This window comes from Mustela putorius, unplaced genomic scaffold (assembly GCF_011764305.1).
Source record: "Mustela putorius furo isolate JIRA1106 unplaced genomic scaffold, ASM1176430v1.1 tig00000592_pilon_pilon_pilon, whole genome shotgun sequence".
NCBI classification, from domain to species: Eukaryota; Metazoa; Chordata; class Mammalia; order Carnivora; family Mustelidae; genus Mustela; species Mustela putorius.
Window position 1 is genome coordinate 10202601 of NW_025421426.1, and position 19669 is coordinate 10222269.

The 19669-nt window shown below is 49.4% G+C and overlaps 1 protein-coding gene across 1 annotated transcript; it reads right to left on the reverse strand.

The window, feature by feature from the left end:
* Nucleotides 1-2121: 2121 nt before the first annotated feature.
* R3HDML (R3H domain containing like) lies at nt 2122-9671 on the reverse strand. The gene is made up of 5 exons (XM_004746398.1): nt 9414-9671; nt 6735-6853; nt 6484-6616; nt 4869-4984; nt 2122-2254 (listed from the first exon to the last, which is right to left on the reverse strand). The coding sequence occupies exons 1-5, from the start codon at nt 9669-9671 to the stop codon at nt 2122-2124; spliced, it is 759 nt and encodes a 252-aa protein (XP_004746455.1).
* Between the last annotated feature and the right edge of the window lie 9998 nt (nt 9672-19669).

Below are 19669 nucleotides of genomic sequence, written 5' to 3' on the forward strand. Positions count from 1 at the left end.
AGCAAGGCCAACCACCTCATTGCTCTGTTGCCACGGACTCTTCTCAAGGGCAGCTCCCAGAGGTCATCTGGAATTCCCACCCCTTACTATGGCACCTTTTGCTTAATTCTCCCTACCTTTCTCCAATCTCTGAGTTTCTCCCTTAGCTGAGAAGCAGCAAGGAGATGCGTTAGGACACTGGGATTCTGTGTCACACAGAACATATTCAAATTCAGCTTCTTGAACTTCAGTTGTTATGTCTGTAATGTGGGGCAGCCAAAATCACACAGGCTTTGAGTTCAGATGAAGCTAAATTCAAATCCTATGCTTGCTCCCTACTAGTTATATAACCTTACGTACACCATTTAATTCAAGGTCACATGCCACTTAAATTTTCAGAACATTTCAGGAAATTGGCATAGGGCTAGCAAGCCTTTCCCCTCCCCAATATAAAGACCTTAATATATTTTTTAAAAATCTAACATCAATCATCACCATTTTTTAAAAAGATTTTATTTGCTTATTTGACAGAGACAGCGAGAGAGGGAACCCAAGCAGGGGGAGTGGGAGAGGGAGAAGCAGGCTTCCCGCTGAGCAGGGAGCCCGTTGTGGGGCTCCATCCCAGGACCCTGGGATCCAGACCTGAGCTGAAGGCAGATGCTTAACCACTGAGCCACCCAGGCGCCCTATCACCATTGTTTTATAAATGAAAATACTCCCTCCCCCGCCCCCCAAATGAAGAAGGAAATAATCTGCAAATGATAAACTCACAACAGCATGCTTGTTTCTCTTTACCCATTTCCAACATTTGGAAATGGGCCGTCCGCCCAAGCCTCATTTATCTGATCAGGAAAAGGGGATAGTAATACACACCTGTGCTTGCGTGCACTGAGCTAGTTGTGCCCAGCACAAAGCGGGGGCTGTTAGCCTCCTCTCCTGGCCTTTCCCTGGAGCCTGTTTTGCCTTCACTCCATCTCCACCTACTCAATCTCCTTCCCTCCTTTTTTTTGACCCTGCTCTAGGAGCTGAGAGATTGGGGGGGGGGCGGACTAGAAAGAACCACTGCATTAGATCTCAAAGGACTTTATTGGGGGCCAGGGACAGGGGGGTGCTTGTTGACATGCAAGGACCCTAGCCTCAGTGGGAAGGACCAAGAGGGAAGAAAACTGACTCCATCCAGCAGGACGTAGGGGCCCGTTTGACTGGAGTGCTCTCTGGCCAAGCAGGGAGTGGGGCCCCAGCTGGAGGGCAAGGTCTGAGGGGGAGATTTTACTATCTCTGGAAACAAAAGGACTTTTGTGTGTTGTGATATCTGGGTGGGGTGGGGTGGGGAGAGAGGAAATGGTTTATGGGAATGAGAATGAGATTCTACGGGGAGTGTGGGGGAGAAAGAGACAGATAGACAGGCCGACAGGTGGAGTGATAGAGAAAAAGGCCCAGAAGACAGTCCCGTCCCCTACCCCACCTCACCCCTGCCGGCCAGCTCTGGTTTTGCACTCTCTGTCCAGATGCTCGGAGAGGGATCCGACAGCCTGCAAGGGCTGTCAGGGCCTGTGCTCCAGCCTGGGTGCTGCTGGGGACAAGTTGCTGTGGCTCTCAGTAGGTCACATCCCTTTGCAGAGCCTCAGTGTACCCATCTGTAAAAGGGGGGTCCTGAATCCACTAGTCAATTTCATTTTTTTTTTTTCTTTTAAAGCTTGGACCTGAGACGTTCCCAACAAGGAGCAAACCACAAGTCCTCGAAATCTAGCTATTACTAGGTGAATGAAAGTGGGTTTCAGGCTAAAGATTATTTAATAAATCCCCTTCGCTGGATGGACAAAGACATGTGGGTGTGGGACCCAAGAGTGGGCTCCAACCAGCTCTGGCTCTCTGAGCAGAGTCAATGAAAGAGGCAGGCCTCTTTCCCAGAAGCCGGGGAGGAGAATGCGGGTAGAACAAAGAAGGCCAGGAGGTTGCTTCTTCTGACACATGCTGGACCTTTCAGGAATGGAAGGGATCAGGAGGGAAAGTTCAGATCAGTGGAGAGAGCTCAGTAATGTCCTTTACAAAAGCAATTATGCGTTCATCTGGTCTTTGGGGAGGGAGCCTTTAGGGGAGGGCCAGTGCCCTCCCCCGCCCCTCCCCGAGCCTGGGGAAAAGTTAGACCCACAGAAGCTGATTGGATTTGGGTCTGGAGAAGCACATGTTGCTACTACAGGTGCCTTGGTAACTTGGGGGGCAGGCAGAACATGGCCTTCCCATCTTGTATGGTGCCTCGCCAATCCAGTTGCCTCTGGAAGAGAAAAGGTACGGAGGAGACAGGGACAGAGGACAGTTAATGCGGGCAGCCTTCAGACACGTTTCCAAATCTCAGCCCCTCTGCTGACTGGCTATGTTCCCTGGGGCAAGTCACACCTGCAAGCCTTGGTTTCTTCATCTGTAAAACTAATAGAAGACTCCCCTTCTCACAGAGAGGCAGCAAAGATCAGATAATGGGGCCATGTATGCCCACACCTAACACAGTGCCTGACCAATACGTGACTCTTCAGAAAGTGCTGATTTTCTTATTCCTTCCACCCAACCCAGCCACTTAAGGGGTGCCTGGGTGGCTCAGTGGGTTAAGCCTCTGCCTTCAGCTCAGGTCATGATCTCAGGGTCCTGGGATTGAGCCCCGGTCCTGGGATTGAGCCACGTGTGGGCTCTCTGCTCAGCAGGGAGCCTGCTTCCTCTTCTCTCTGCCTGCCTCTCTGCCTACTTGTGATCTCTGTCAAATAAATAAATAAAATCTTTAAAAAAAAAAGTATGCATCTCTGGTTTTACATAGGGTTTGTTCACTTATTCATTCAACAAACACTTCCGGAGCAGCTATCGAGCATCGGGATTTGTGCCAGATGCTGTGAGTGCATAGTTTTCAAAAGGTGCTCCCAGAAGTTTGAAGGCAGGGAATGTGGGAAGTAGAAACACCTGGGAAGATTGGAATAAAAGTCAATCTTTTTTTGTTGTTCAATTAAACCACTTAGAAAAAAGCTTTGCTTAAAGAAGGAGAAGAAGGTTGAAATCACTGTAGTAAAAGGATACAGAAATGAATCAGGTCTATTTCCCACCGTCAAAGAGTTTATAAGCCAATTATATCCACAGCCACCATTTACTGAGCATGTATTATGGACAGCTATGTCCTGGGATCCTCTGTGAGACAGGTAGGATCAGCCTTATTTTAAAAGAGGAGATGGAGGTCCATAGAGGGGGAAAATGCTTTATCCGTAGTCCTCATAAACACATGGACACGCTGTATACACATGGGACACCACACCCAGATCTGGTCATAGCAGGAAACACCGCTATGTAATCTGCCATCATGAGCCCAGGGGGGTTACCTGGGTCAGATCACTTACTTTTCTCAACAATTCACAGAGTAGGTATTATTTTATTCCCATTTTGCAGATGAAGGAACAGGCATGTAGAAGTTAAGTCACAAATTTGAACCCTGACAGTCTTGACCCCAGAGCATAAAAATCTTAACAACTATAGTGTTACTACTCAGTGCTACAAAAATTCCAGCAAATTGAAACAGTCCCTTAAGCTATTTGTAATGAGGTTTGTTTTGTATTTTTGTGTCTGATAAAACTGGGCTCTATACTTTGTTAATTGATGTCACCATTAACAAATAAATAGCTTGAGCTTTGGTGTTTAGGCTACCAGTGATTTCTAGAACATTGGAATAGTATAGCAGACAGAACGTAGACTTGACATAAAGACTTGTGTTTCGAACAGCTCTGCTACCTCCTGGCTTTGTGACTTTTGCATATTACTTAACCTCTCTGGTCCTCAATTTCTTCTTCTTAAAAAAGGAAAACATTTTCCCAGTATCCCTCCCTTTTTCCTTCCTTCTTTCTCTTTCGTCTCTTCAATAAGATAATGAGGTGAAAAGAAGATAATGAGGTGTAAATGGTGTAAATGGTCAACGGCTACTTGAAAGTAAAAGGGGCCATCAGCATGTAATTTTGCAATTCTAAATATCATGTTTACTTAGAATTTGTTCTTGTTTTTATATGCGCATCTGTAATGCTGGCAAGTTGGTATACTGTACATTGGCTGGGAACGTCCATCCGTCTTTCTCCATGTTTCCAAGAGACTTGTCTAGGAAGGGCACTCATGGCCCCACTCCCACAAAGCTGATTGGAGAGCCTGAAGGGAGGAGCAGAGTATGTTCGTTTCTGTCTCTCCTTTTCTTTGCCTTTGGGATCTGCTTGGGTATGGGACACACGTGTTCCTGCTTGCTCTACTTCCTATGACAAGCTTGGAGGGTCTAGCTGGCCTTGTTGGAAGAGGACGGGGGCTGTCCTGGGTGGCCAGGCAGTGGGTAAGCAGATCTAATTCAAGAGTGAGATATTTGCACGCCCACTTGTCCGTCGCATCTAAACCGTATTCTCTACTATTGACTTCATCGGAGAGGCTGCCTGTCCACCTGCCTTGGTCCTCTATCTCCCAAGCACTTTTGCAATTTGGGTAAAGAAAAAGAATTATTGGGGGTGTCTGGGTGGCTCAGTGGGTTAAAGCCTCTGCCTTCGGCTCAGGTCATGATCCCAGGATCCTGCGATCAAGTCCCACTTCAGGCTCTGTGGGGGCGGCAATCCGCCTGCCCCAGTATTCAGGCAGGGAGCCTGCTTCCTCCTCTCTCTGCCTGCCTCTCTGCCTACTTGTGATCTCTGTCTGTCAAATAAATCAAATCTTAAAAAAAAAAAAAGAATTATTATTTGACTCTAAAACTACTAGATTGTATGGTATTGAGGTTACTTAGAATGGAAGAAGGCAGGGTGTCCTGGTGTCTTCCTTTTCTTGGAATTCTGCCCATTCCTCTCAGGGTCCATCCCCTGCCCCACAGCCCCCTACCTCCGTGCTGTACTTACTTAATGGCATAGTTGCAGACCAGGTACACTGCGTGACGCCAGGTGCTGCCCCAGACGTTGATGCTGCCACAGGTGTGGATGGCACAGCCCAGCCGATTGGAGGATGCCCACACCATCTGAGGAAGGATAATGACAAGGAGGCTTTGAGAAGGACATAGAGAGACCCAAGCTCCTTGGGATTCAGAGGCTGCTGGACAAGGTTCAGGGTAACTGAGGTCTTTCTGGGGGCGGCAATCCGCCTGTCCCAGTATTCCTGAAGACACATTGTGCGGCGTTGTTTCTCAAGCTTTTTTGTTTTTGACTAAAACCAACAGTAAGGCATGAATTTTAGATTGTTACTCAGTGCACAACATGCACACAGAGTTGAGACAAAAGTTTTGTGGACCAACGCTTAATCTTTGCATACGTGATACATGCTATTATTTTCTATACTGTTCTATTACTTTTTTTCTTCCTTTTTTTCCCTAGCAACCACTGGAAAATCATTATTCTGTTGAAGGTTAAAACACAAACTTTGGAGTTAGAGAGCCTTGGATTAGAATCTCCGTATCACTAGCGTGTGAGTTTGACCAAGTCAAATAACCATGCCATGCCCCACTTGCTTCTTTGGTAAGAGGAAGGTAATAGTATCTCCTGGGATCTCAGGAAGGACACATGCTTTAGGCCTCACAGTTCCTACAGGGTCTCCAATGTAGTTTTTTGACTATAACTCCACATGAGTCACAAAGAAATGGACAGACTGAAAAAAAATATTTGTCTTACAGTGGGAAGTTTCGGTCCCATTTCCTGCAACATTATATCATGTTATATATATTTTTTAAGAGTTTATTTATTTATTTGACAGACAGAGATCACAAGTAGGCACAGAGGCAGGCAGAGAGAGAGAGAGAGCAAGGGAAGCAGGCTCCCCGCTGAGTAGAGAGCCTGATGCAGGGCTCAATCCCAGGACGCTGGGATCACGACCCGAGCCGAAAACAGAGGCTTTAACCCACTGAGCCATCCAGGCGCCCCCATGTTATATTTTTTGTGTGTAACAAGTGGTAACATATTCAATATGAACACTCAAAATATACTACAATTTTTGTCATTTTATTTTAGCATTTCTTTTTTTTTTTTTAAGATAGTGGGATCTTAGGGGTACCCGTGTGGCTCAATGGGTTAAATGTCTGACTCTTGATCTTGGCTCAAGTCTTGATCTCAGGGCTATGAGTTCAGGCCCCACATTGGGCTCCATGCTGGGTGTGGAGCCTACTTAAAATGATGATGATGGTGATGATGATGATGATGATGATGATGATGGTGATGGTGATAATAATAACCTTAGAAGACAGAAAATACTAGAAAAGGTTTGGAGCTATTGAATTCAGAAGGATTCTTGATTTGTCAGACCACAGCTCCATTTTGGAGGTCACACAATCTGGTCAGCCCACCTAAGACACTCAGAACGAGATCCAGTCAGCTCAACTCAGTCTACATACAACTTTCCGGGACTATACTTATTGTGTGAAAGGAGATCCATAGGGCCTCTGTTCTATCATTTCCGTTCCACCACATTCTCTGTCTTCTAAGCTAGCAGGATTTGTTCTCCTCGGCCGTTCATCCCCCAGAGGGGTACCTGGGTATAGTGGGAGCAGACGGGGCCGCTGCAGCGCCAGGGGCAGCGCGGCCGACAGTCCCTGGGGGCCGGAAACGAGTAATGGCGCTTCTCCTCAGACCAAGACTTCACGAGGTCCACCACAGAGCGGTACCTGGGGAGAGAGAGAAGCTGGAAGACCCCTGCTGGGGAGCGGAAAAGGTGCTCTGCCACCACCTTGTTCGGTGACTTTGTGGAGTAACCGAGAGAAGGAAGGGCAGAAGGTCACTCACCGGCCAGAATGGACGGAGAGGTTCTGGCCCACGTATCTCGTCAGCTGGGAGGGCCCGTGGGCCCAGATGCACTGGGTGGCCCAGGCCTCAGCGGACCTGGCCAGCCGCTCGTCCCAGACCTGGGGAGAGAAAGGCCATGAGATTCCCCAGGGGGACAACCCCCATCATCCCCGCTGTGTGCAGAGACGCGCGTTTCTCCTTGAAACCCTGCGCCGAATCCACTCAACAGCTTAGAGCACTTGGAGTCAGAGAAGGCCTAGAACTTCCAAGTCCACACCAGAGCCAAGACCCACACCCAGACCTCTGACTCCTCTTCCGGCACCTTTTCCCCCACATGGGACTTCAGGCTGGGGGTTCTCTGCTCTGAGGACGTCCCAGGCTGTTGGTCCAGGAGTTAGCGGGCTCTAGAAGCGGCCGAGCCCAGGGTGATGGGGAGGGAACTGGCTTTTTATCGTATTTATTGTATCCTTAAAACAAATTTCTTTTGACATTAAATATTTGAATTCAATTTTTCTTTTCTGAATAGTGAAAACAGGCACAACTATAATATATGAGATCCCCAAAGGAGGAAAAGTGGAAAGTCTGTCATCTTAGTCCCGTCCTTGGTCCCCCCAGCCATCCTGCCCCCTAGAGGTGACCATCACTGTGACTTTTGGAGTCCTCTTCCAGAAATATTCTATAGCTGTACAAATATATACATGTATATGTATACACACACAAACACATGTAATTATATAAGTATATATAATTGTATATAATTAAGTATACATAAGTATATTATCTATATATATTTATATTTATTTATTTTACAAAGGCAGCCGGCCAGATATTCTATCAGGCTTCTTGCTGTTTTCACTCAACCAAAGAGGTTATCTTACTGGTTATTTCACATCAGCACATAGAGAATACCCTCCTCACCCCTCCTAACAGCTTCATAATTGTCCAGCACGTGAATGCCCCAAATTGTATAACCTGAAAAAGCATCGCTTTAAAAAAAAAGACCCATTTCCTTCCACTCTGACTTCCTGGGATTCTCTGAGATATTAGTCATTCATTCGTCTTATTGGTTCATTCAGCAAATATTGAACAATATTTCCAGGCGCCGGGGACTCCCAGTCTAGCAAGGAGATGAGACAGTAAATAATCATTACCACCCTGGTGGCTGTGAGAATGTAAAACAGGGGACTGGACCTTTTGGGGAGGCTGTGGGAGAGAAAGCGTTCCTGGAGCAAAGGGTACTTAGTCAGACACCTGTCCTGTGGGCAGAAGCCGCTAGTAAAGACAACACAGAGCTACCAAGAGAGCGGTCCAAACACATCCCCAGGGTCGTCCCAGCATACTCTTAGGGAAAGCAGAGGAATGTTTCCTTCATGCAACAAAGTGGTAAACTGAGGGAAGGGGCATGCTAACGTCACACCCTCATTCACTGACCCTACTGGGGTCCAAGGGGAGATACTTAGCGCTCTCTGTCCCACCATGCATGCAATAAATAAATACTTGTCAGGATGAGTGCCTTGCACGCACAAGAAATGCATCTTTGAAAACTGAAGGAACTTCCATGTGCCCATCACCGTGCTAATGAGTGAATGAGTCCTTCAATGTGCAAGTTAATAATCCTCCACCTTTAGCTGCCTGCCATTCTGGCTCCTATCCCCACCCCTTCCCAACACCTATTCCTCCTTGACATTATATTATCCAGATCTTGCGTTGTGGATTTGTTTTCTATCATCCCCACGAGGGAAGAAACGCGTCCATCCTATTCTCAGCAGAGCCCATGAGGCTTTGCACGGTACCGGGCTCCAAGCAGCAGCCAGTACCTAAGTGATTGGACACATCGCAAAAGCATAGGAATTTTCAGGCTGTGGAGTAGCACATATTTGCCTTAGAGGAGGTGGACTGACAAGCTCTTTCCCTAAAGAAATCTGTGGGTGGGCTAGAAGCCTATCTCTCTAGGCTGATTTGGGACAAAGGGCCTGGAGGAGGACTGTGATAACGAGAAAGTTCCCCTCCTCCACTCCCAGAGTCTGGCTTCTGGGGGACTGGGGTGACAGCTACTGGCCCTGCCTCTTTAAGGGAACACATCTCAGCTTCTGTAGCAGGTCAGCTGCCTGTTTTCCTGGTGCCAGTCCCCAAACTCTGCCTCCACAGGCTTGCTAAGTGTCCATCAGACCCCTAAAGCAAAGAGACAATAGTACCCAGAGCTCCAGCCACCAAACCCCTGCAGGTCCCCAGCAGGGAGCCCAAATGCTTGGTGGGGGTGGGGGGGGCGGTGGTTATTGTATCTGTTAAGACCACAACAAGCACAGCTGGGTTAGAATCCCAACTGGATGACCTTTGGCAAATTAAATCTCTGCATCTCAATTTCTTTATCGGAAAACAGAGAGGACAATCCCCACCTCGAAGGAAGAGGAGTGCCTCAGGACTGTGTGTAGGTTATGGCTAGACACACAGTGGACTGTCCATACCTAGCAGCCTGCTGACCCTGCTTCCAGGGAGGACCTGTGTAACCGCCTTTGTTTTCTCATCCATAAAATGAGTAGACTAATTCCTGGCCTTTCAGCAGGACCCAGACACCCAGATACTGGTTAGTGGGGCCAGGCTGGCAAATGGTCCAGCACTTCCAGAACACACTGAGTTGACTGGTATTGGCTGGGCACAGGGGAGGGCGTGGGAACTCACCATGTACTCCATGTTGGCCGCGGGTGGGTGCACACTGGCCCGGATGTGGTTGTGAAAATCCAGTAGGGCACTCATGTCCCCAGCAGAGATGTGCCTCTTCCGCCGGTACCGGGGCACCCCCAGGCCACTCAGGGGCCGCACTGCTGTGCCCTCGGTCCAGGCCAGTGCCACGGTGGCATTGGGCATCAAGGCATTCACTGTCTGGCCTGCCCAGAAGAGCAGGCCTGCCAGGCCCAAGGTGCTGGGCAGAAGGGACATAGCTGGCTGGAAGGGTCACACGTCACCTCGTGCAGTCAGAGCTGGCTGCCTGGAGGGGGTGGGCATGAGGGCACCAAACCCTGAGTGTTCAGCATTGCCACCCCAAGGATGCTTACCCCTGGGAACTTGGCAAAGATCTCCTGACTCAGCTCTAGTCCTAGCGCCCAACACCCCATCCTTCCCGCCCTGGTGCGCTCAGTGAATTGGGTGATGGAAGGAAATGCCTGGACAGTAACTAATCCGGATCAGGCCATGGGATGCAGATGGGGCCACCACTTCAAAGCCAGGACGCCCTCCCACCAGCCCAGGAGACAGACACCAGTCCTCTCCAGCTTGGGCACTCTCTTCTGCAAGCGGGCTCTGTCGATGCCCTCAGAGGGGCAGGGCCAACCTTCCCTGGGGCGGAGTGCAGTGCCCTCTGGTCCCTGAGTTGCTGCGTTTGGGGGATTGAGAGTGAGACACAGGAAGAGCCAGATGGCAGAGGATGAAAGAGGAAAAGAAGAAGAGAAGCAGAGAGGAAGTAATGAGAGAGACCCAAAAGTCATCTGAATAAAAAGGTACAGAGCACAGGGATGATGGGAACAGAAAGATGGAAAGATAAGGAGAGAATGGGAGACAGTGAAGGGGAGAAAGAAGGAATGTGGGAGAGACAGAGGCAGAGGGAGAGAGGAAAAAAACAAAACAAAACAACAAAAAAAAAAAACACCAGGGGAAGGAAGGACACCAGGGGAAGAGAAGACAGGGAGAAACGAGCTGAAGAGAAGAGAGCCAGGAACCAGAGTGCAGGAGACCAGACAGCCGCTTCCCTTCCCGGGGGCGCGTACCCAGGCCGGGCTGCCCAGGTGGGTGGCAGCAGGCTCCGAGGACCCGGGGAACGCGGCAGACACCCTGGCCCGCCTGGCAGCGCAGCGACTTTAATGGTCCCCTGGGAGCTGATGGCATCTGCCCCCTCCCCTTGCATCCAGGCCAGACTTGGACCGAGGCTCCGCCTGCCCATCTGTGGGCTTTCCCCCGCCCACCCTCTGGCGCCTCTGCCGGTCCCTCTTCCACCCGGGGTGGGGTGTGCGGGGCTGGGGCTGAGCCTCTGGCTGGGGTAGGGATATGGCAATGGCAGGGACTCCAGGAGGAAATACCACCCCTCCACCTCGGACACCCCAGAGGCAGAGGCTTTTCTCTGCCTTCCAGAGCCCAGCAGGGAGGCCGCCTTGCTTCTGGAGAATATTCTTGGACTGTTTTCCCTATAAAGCCGACCAGCCTCAGAGTAAGTGATTAACTTGGCCCTATCTAATGAGCACCTACTATGTGCCAGGCCTGGGCTGAGTGCTTCACACACACACAAGCTCAGCCAACCCTGAGAAGCAGCTACGATAGCTCCCCATTGAACAGATGAGAAAACTGAGCCCGGGAGATGAAGGGACAAGCCCCCAGCCAAGCCAGCTTGTCTGCAATAGAGACAGGATTCACATACAAGTCTGACCCCCAGCACTGTTGGTATGTAAAAAAGATGGTGTTTTCATGACCAAACCAGTATTGATGCAAAGGGGAGAAGCCTAGGAGGGTAGTCACGACCCTGTTGCTCAAACACGGCACCCGGTAGCCTAATCAATTAAGTGCCAGATCTGGGCTCAAGTCCCCATGATTTCATTGGCTAACTGGGTGCTCTTGAACACGTTACTCAGTCATTTTCTGTCTCATCTGTAAAATGGGAGTAATAATGGTACCTATCTCAGAGCACTGTTAGGAGAATGAAACAAAGTAACACTTGTGGAGCCCGTACAACCGTGCCTGGCACTCAGTGTGTGTAATTTTATGTGTGCGTGTGCGTGTGTGTGTCTGTACAGATACACTCACGGGGGCACTCAGTGTGTGTAATTGTAGGTGTGAGCGTGCGTGTCTGTACAGATACACCCATGAGCTTGCAGGTGTCTGTACGTGTGTTTGTGCATTGTGTGTTGTTAATACCCCTTCGGTCTCTGAGCTGCTTATTTCTAGGTTAAGAAAGACTGTATCTCTTGTCTGATGACTTGCATTCTTCACAAGCAACAAGCGATACTTCTGTAACAGAAATGGTAGACTTAGAACGATGTTATATAAAAATCCGGAAGTGGAAGCATTGGTAAGCCTTCAGTTTCCTCTTCCAGTGACCCCTGAGAATCCCCAGGCAGCACCCAGCCTCGGATGCCGATGAGCCAGGGGGCCGTGAAGGGCTGCAGGCTGGGGTTCTCCCCAGACACATGGAATTCCCGCCCTGGGCAGCCACCCAACCTCAGCCTCCCGGCACAGACAGTGCCAGCTGCCAAAGCACACACCATCCTGCTGGACGCCGGGGAAGGGGGGGCAGGCAGAGGCAGTGAGGGGTGGGGTGCCGGCCCTGACCTGGACAGGCCTTTACCACCATGCCAGAAGGACAAGGATGCTTGGCTCCAGGGTGCTGGGTGTCCAGAGGTAAGGCCCTATCCCTCTCTGGGCCTCAGATGTCCCAGGAGAGAAACTGGCCTCAGGGCTTCTGTGCCTATGGCAGGCTGGGACCTGCGGCACCCAGAGGGAACTCTGCAGCCCAAGGGGAGGCACACACGAACAGTCTGGGCTCTTACAAACCCAGAAGTGCCCACAATTATGCCCCACTCTGTCAGCAAGCTCAGCGGAGCTTCCCCCACTTATACAGGCGCAGACTTCCCATCCATGGAAGCGGTTCAGTGGTGTTCACGGCCACCTTTGAGGTAGTAACCCCACCCACTGCACAGCTGGGGATACTGAGGCACAGGGAGCCTCGGGGACTTGTTCTGGGACTGGGAGCTTGTTGGTGTGGCCACTGGGGTCCACAGTGAACAACCTCACGCGCTTACAGAATGCATGTGCCTCGCGTGTGCACACACCACGCACCCGTACACGCACGCCCTCACACAAGCACATCTTCCTCCTACAAAGCACAGAAACAGCTCCTTCTGCCAGCCCCAGAGATCCCTTCTACCATGCACCCTCGGGTGCCCTCACAGGCATATACAGGAACTCACCCTTTACACATTTAATCCTCTGAAAACATAGAAGCCGGACGGATTTGCTCCTATCTCCGCGCCCAGTGCTATTTTAAGCCCTTACCTGGAAGAGCTCACTGAATCTTCAGGAAACCTCTATCAGGTTGGGACTATGATTGTCATCCTATCCATTTTCACATACATGAGGGAACTAAGGGGCAAACAGATGAGTCATTTTCTGGGGTCACATAGCCAGTGGGGTGGCGCCGGTGGGATGTGCACCCAGGCAGGCTGGTCATGCTGCCTCTGCCCAGACAGACAGACAGATAGACAGCTCTACACACAAAATCCCCATCTCCTAGTGCACAGGTTCACACATCCACAGAAACCCAGACGATGGCCCCGGGGTAGGTATGTAGCAACACCACAGGCCGCTCCACCGGTGGGAGCTCCTCTGCCATCCTGTTGTCTAAACCCGTTCCCAGGTTCACTTGAGCAGGTTACCAGCAGATCGGAAGGGTCAGGGGGTGGGGCAGGAAATAACCAGAGATGGTTCAGATTCACACCCTGAGCTGGAACCTCACTTTAGGGTAGGGACACCGTCTCACCTCTGGATTTTATCACGCTGGATTCAGCTGTTGCTCCATCCTCACCCCTGCTGGAATTTTCTCTGGGCTTGGACAAGCAAAAGGGAAATTCTTCTAGGGAGTAGAAGCATTGAGGCAGGATCGCTCAGCTTTGGATCTAGACAGCCGAAGGTTCACAGCTGACTATCTGTGTGGCGGTGGGCAAGGTCTTTAACTTTTCTGTGCCTCAGTTTCCTCATTTATAAAATGGGGCTGCCTCATGGCACTGTTGGGAGGATTAAATGAGTTAGTACATCTTCGGACACTGGACACAGAGCCTGGTACAGAGTAAGCAGTCCATGTATGGTAGCCTTAACAATAGCTAACAACAATAGCAGTAACAGTCAATGATTGTTTGGCACGTACAAGGAGCCAGGTGTTAAATGCTTTCCGGGCATGATCTTATGTAAGTCTTGCTCCAATTTCATGGGTTAGGTACCAGAATCCCCATGCTATTGATGAAGAGGAAACTCAGAGAGGTTAAGTAATTTGCCCAAGTTCACAGGGCTCGTTCACAGGGCTAGTTCTGGAGGCTGGGTTCCAGAACCACATCTCTCTGATCCTTACCCTGTAAAGTCGCTTTAGAGTAGAAACTACAGAGCAAAAGCCTGGTGTTTGAGGGAGGAGACTGAGAAAGCTGGAAGCTTTTGGGTGATCTGCCAGTTAAGGAAAGAAGTTCAGAGAGGTTAAGTGACTTATCTAAGGTCACATAGCAACTGGCAGACTGGGGAGCCCAGATCTGTGTCATTCCACATCCAAGGAGGGGAGGAGGGAGCTGAAGGGAGGGAGCACACGTGAAAAATAAATGCTCCAGATTCTTCCAAAAGATAAGCCAAGAAAATGCAAGGGATGAAGAGGGAATCAGTAGAAACTTAAAACTTAAAAGATACACATTGTATTTTTGTATACAGAGAAGACTAAACTAGAGGGTCTAGGGATATGTCCTTGGGCAGTAAAACTGTAAGGAAACACAAAGAAATACTGTAAGTCAGGCTGTGACCAGGGTGGGACATTTGAGGGGTTCCTATTTTTTTTTAATTTTCTATTTTTAGAGAGGGAGAATGGAGGGGAGGGACCTAAAGAGAATCTTAAGCAAGACACATGTCTGACCTGAAGCCCCCTGATGCAGAGACCCCCATCATGGAGCCCAATCTTACAACCTTGAGATCATGACTTGAGCCAACAGCAAGATTCGGATGCTTAACTGACAGAGCCACCCAGGCACCCCAAGGGGCTCCTATTTCTTGATCTGACTGGTCGTTACAAGAGGTTTGCCTTATAGGGTCCCCACTGTTTTGTGGGACTTTCTGTACTTGTTCTATTTTACAATAAAAAGGTTTTCTAAAAAAATGATAGCCGTAGTCATCTACACATACACAGTGGCATCTCCTATCTGTTACCTACTTCATTAACCATGCATGAGGATTTTAATCTCCTTTAAACAATTGAAGATGTGAGGTTCAAAGGGGGAGGCGACTTGCCCCCAGTCACACAGTAAATAAGTCTGGGACCCGGGACTCGACCCCTGTGGCGTGGTGTGTCTCCGCAGCTCAGCGGTGGCTGGACAGTTGGTGGTAATTCCTGGCCCAGCAAGAATTGCAGAGTCCTCATGACAGACGCTGAGAAAGTGACTCCTTGGAAAATAAAGCACACTTGGGGCATCGAGGTGGCTCAGTCGTTAAGTATCTGCCTTCAGCTCAGGATCCTGGGATCAAGCCCCACATCAGGCATATTTTGTGTCAGGAAGCCTGGTTCTCCCTCTCCTACTTCTCCCTGCTTGTGTTCCTCTCTCGCTGTCTCTCTTTGTCAAATAAATAAATAAAATCTTTAAAATAAATTAATTAATTAAGCACACTCCCCAGCACCTTTGGTCTCCCGGGTCTTTTGCTCCTTCTGATTTCCCAAGGCAGAGTCTCCTCGTTAGCATGTTACCCAGAAGGAGGCAGGATGGTCTAGTAGTGAGTGAGGTGCAGAGCCATGGTGTCAGGTGACCAGGCTCGAGCGCTCTCTGAGCCTCAGTCTCCTTCTCTGTAAAATGGGAACAATGAAGAGGTGCTACCTTATTTGGCTATTATGAGGAATTCAATGAGATATATGTTAGCACACAAAGGAAAATTTGTTCAATGTTAGCTGTTAACCTCCCCCAACACAAACACTGTGAGTGCATTGCCAATCTGCTCATGAACAGGTAAAATGAATTTAAGGTAACAGAAGCTAGAAGTGGCTAGCATGTGGGGTACGGATGAGAGCTTCTGCTGAGGGGCTGTATCTGCCTTATATTTTGATTCAAGACACAGGGTGAATGTGTTTCAGAATTCATCTAGTTGCATACTTGAGATGTCAGCACTTAAACTCAAGTTACACCTTAATAAAAAAATTTAGAGTTATATATGCTTTTAAAAAACCTTTGTTTAAAAGAGTTCTTTCAACAAGTATACAATGAAAATCCTATATAAGAAAAAACACACACCAGCAGAAATATAACATTCTTGTCTCCCTAATAACACATACTTCCTCCGCTGTACACAGGAATAACCCCACATCCACCCACCCAAACCCCAACACTCTACACATGTAACCAAAGACCCCAACACCAACACAGACAGACGTCACCATCCAACAGAGCAGACATGTCTGCATTTCACTCAACCTCACAGCACATCCATCTTCAAATATAGATGTTTTTCCACTTTGGGTGAGAGGAAACACACCCTCCACGCAAACACACAAACTGAGACACACATAAGCCAAACCCACAGACCAAACTGACTCAATGAGTAAATTCGTGTGTCATACAGACAATACCACTTCCTCACTAATAGGACCTGTAATTCCTCTGAGGTCATGTAATTCCTCTGATCCTCAGTCTCCTCATCTGCAAAATGGGCCCAATGAGGTCTTCTCTCATGAAATGAAATCAAATAAAAAGGAAGACAATGAGCAAATCCGCTTTGAGGAAGGAGTTGTGTGATTTGTGTCTCTATCTTCAGTGACTCGCATCACATCATTTTTAATGAACTTGGGTGCGTTGCCAGTTCTCACCAGATTAATCTTTAGATTCAATACAGTCTTAACCAAAATTCCAAGTTTTCTGGAGGAAGTTGGCAAGCTGCTTCTAACCCTCATGCAGAAGAGTCATGGCCCAAGAACGTGTAAGACCTGCCACAAGCGGTAATGACAGACATGATAATGGAGCAGAAGCAGGAACGTGAGCGGAGGGTGAAGCTGGGACCGAGGGGTGGGGGTGGGGGACAACAGCACAAGGCATGGACAGTAGTGCAAGCTGGGGGACAGCAGTGCAAGACGGGAGACAGCAGTGCAAGGCGGGAGGACAGTATGAGCAAAGGCTCTGAGGCAGGCGGGAATTTGGTCCATGGGAAGTGAAGAAAAGGCAGGATAGGGAAGACTCTGGGGATAAGAGAGTGTAAGAAGGAGGTTGAGAGATGGGATCAGAGGTAAGCAGAGGCTTTTTCTTGCTGAGGGGGAGGCCTTGGATGCCACAGCAGCTGCAGGGCGGGGGAGGACCTGAGATCAGCCTTTGTGCTTCGCCCTCTGTCCAGTCCTGCCAGGGAGTTGGGGACTGGGGTGTGGGGGTTGGGGACTGGCGTGTGGGGGTTGGGGACTGGGAAGGAGAGCAGACCAGGACTTAGCCCTTTAGGGAAGGGGTTCATCCCAGTCCAACCTTCTAGGAGCTGATTTCCCACAGACCCCCAGAACCCTGAAACCAAAAGGATGCCCTTGAAGTTCCCTCCTGGTCCTCTCCCTCCCACTAAAGATTCTAAACAGGTTCACAGGGGCTGAGCCGAGAAGCCCTTCACCGCCTGGGTGTCGGAGAGGACTTGTCCCACCCAAAAAAAGTGGGGGAAACTGGAGGCTGGGGCTGGCCAGGCAGGCTTTAGCCCAGGGGGGCACCCCATGCTCCTGTGCCCTGGCCCACAGTCCCAGCGTGAGGCCTCCTGACTGAGAAGAGAGGGAGGCCACTAGAGGCCAAGGCCATGCCCTCGGGGAGCCTGCGGCCCCAGGACTGGGCAATCGTGCTCAGGGTCCAGTCTGAACAGCTGCACGACCAGGTGTGGTCACGGAATTTGCTGTGTCGCCGGCCAGCGCAGCTGGAGCGGAAAAGCCTCAGTGTCAGCGCCCGTCGCCTGGCCACCATTGCCGAGGCGCCCCACATTCCTGTGCAGGGCGGGAGTCCAGCCCCGCGGCCACTTCCCTGCTGCTGCTGGACCTTAAGAGTTCAGCAGTGTAAGGAAGGGAAGGGACCAGGGGGAACCTCTGGGCCTCCTGGCTCCTCCATGGCCTGAGAACAGAGTCAGACTTCTTATCTGTTCAGTCGGGACGGTGACCCTTTGCTGTGTCTGTCTCGAAAGTTACTGAGCAGACATAGATGAGCATCTTTATTTCAAAGGTGAGCGCCTATTGTGTGCCTACTGTATGCACCACACCCAGCACAGTCAGTTTTCGCTTATTTATCTGGGCAACAAAGCTGGCACTATAGGGATCTCATTTTTCAGACGAAGAAACAGAGAGGTAAGTGACTCATCCTAGAGGCATATACTGACCCTGGTCTGAAACCCGGTCTGATGGATTGCCAGCTGTGTGACCTTGGCTAAGTTTCTTAGCTTCTCTGTGCCAGCATTTGCAAAATGAAGTAATAGCAGTACTTGCCTTAGTTGTGAGAAGAAAGAGCCAAATTCAATAAAGCACTTAGCAGAGGGCCGGACACTTAATTAAGGCTCAGTAACCGGTTCTCCTTAGAACCTAGGTATTTTATTCTCAGTTAGGTGTTCTTTTTAAAAATATATACCATCTCATATATTGTGAAATGTAATAAGTGTACTCGATTTATAAAATATAAATATATAGTTTAATCAATTTTTTTAAAGAAAACATCTGACTACCCCCCAGGTAAAGAACTAGAACTTTGTCTATACTCCTTCCCTTCCCAGTGCTTTCCCTTCATCTACCACACTGGGATATCCAGTGCCTGGCCTTTCTTTCCAGTTTTACCAGCGTTTTTTCCGGACAGCAAAACCTCAGCCCCAAAGCCTGAGATTAGAGGGTCTGGGTTGAGAGAGACTGTGCGTGGGGGTGGAGGAGGGAGCAGGATTGGTGAGGTTGGGGTAGGGTCCAAGGGAGCCCCTCCTGCGGCTTTCCCTGGGGCCCTCAGATGAGCGAGACCTGGTCCCTGGACCTCCTCCCCCAGCCCTTCTGCCTCAGTGCCCACATGCTGAGCGGCCTGGCTAGTGTGTGCTGGGACACCCCCCCCCAACCCCACCCCACCACCCCCACGACCCCCAGCCAGAGGACACAGCCCCCTCCCACTCAGCAGGCAGGGAGCCTGGCCTCTGACAGACACAGACTTTGATCAGCTGCCTCACCCCAGGGAGTGGCTCGTTGTCCCCTCCAGCGAAAAAGAGGTATCCAGAGGTTAAGAATGGGGGAGGCATTGAAGAAAGAGCTCAGGAGGAAGAGATTGGTGCCAGCAGGCCAGGAGTGGTGGACAGAGCGGGCTGCCCATGGGGAGAATTACTGGGCTGCCCGCCCCCGCCCTATCCCACAGTGAATTTTTTCATCAGCCAACAAAAGGACACCTGCTGGTCACTCTTTTTGGAATGTCGGCTTTCCACTGTTCTTCTGGACAACCCCTGAGCCCACTTAGAAATCATCTCCTCCAAGAACTCTTCTCTGATCCTTTCTTGGTCCTATGGAGTCTTCTCCTCAGTGGCCCCAAGCATTCTTGATCTAAACCACTGTCACTCGACTGCAGCATCATTCCCACTTTATGGACCAGAAAATCCCTTTCCCGGTGATTTACAATCTTGGAAACCCCTGCAGATTAAAAAAATAATAATTTCATAATTATTATTCTGTCATCCCTTCAGTTTCTTTTTAAAAAGCCACTTTAGGGGCACCTGGGTGGCTCAGTTGTTAAGCATCTGCCTTCAGCTCAGGTCATGATTCCAGGGTCCTGGGATGGAGCCCCACATCTGGCTCCTTGCTCTGCGGGAAGCCTGCTTTGCCCTGTCCCCTTCCCCCTGCTTGTGTTCCCTCTCTCGCTGTGTCTATCTCTGTCAAATAAATAAATGAAATTTTTTTAAAAAGCCATTTTAATTTTAAATAACTTCCTTTACATCAGCATATTAATAATGATTCATAAATTTATCTAACAACATCCAAAGAGAGTGCTTAGTAGATGCCAGCCACGGTTCTAGACACTTGGGATGCATCCATGAACGAGAAAGGTAATGTTCCCTGCCCTCTGGAGTCAACATTCAAGTAGGGGAGACAGAAATAAACAAACAAGTAAATTATAAAGTGTATTTTATTTTGTATTTTTTAAAGTGCATTTTATTTTTAAACATTTTTTTAGTTTTTTAAAGATTTATTTATTTTT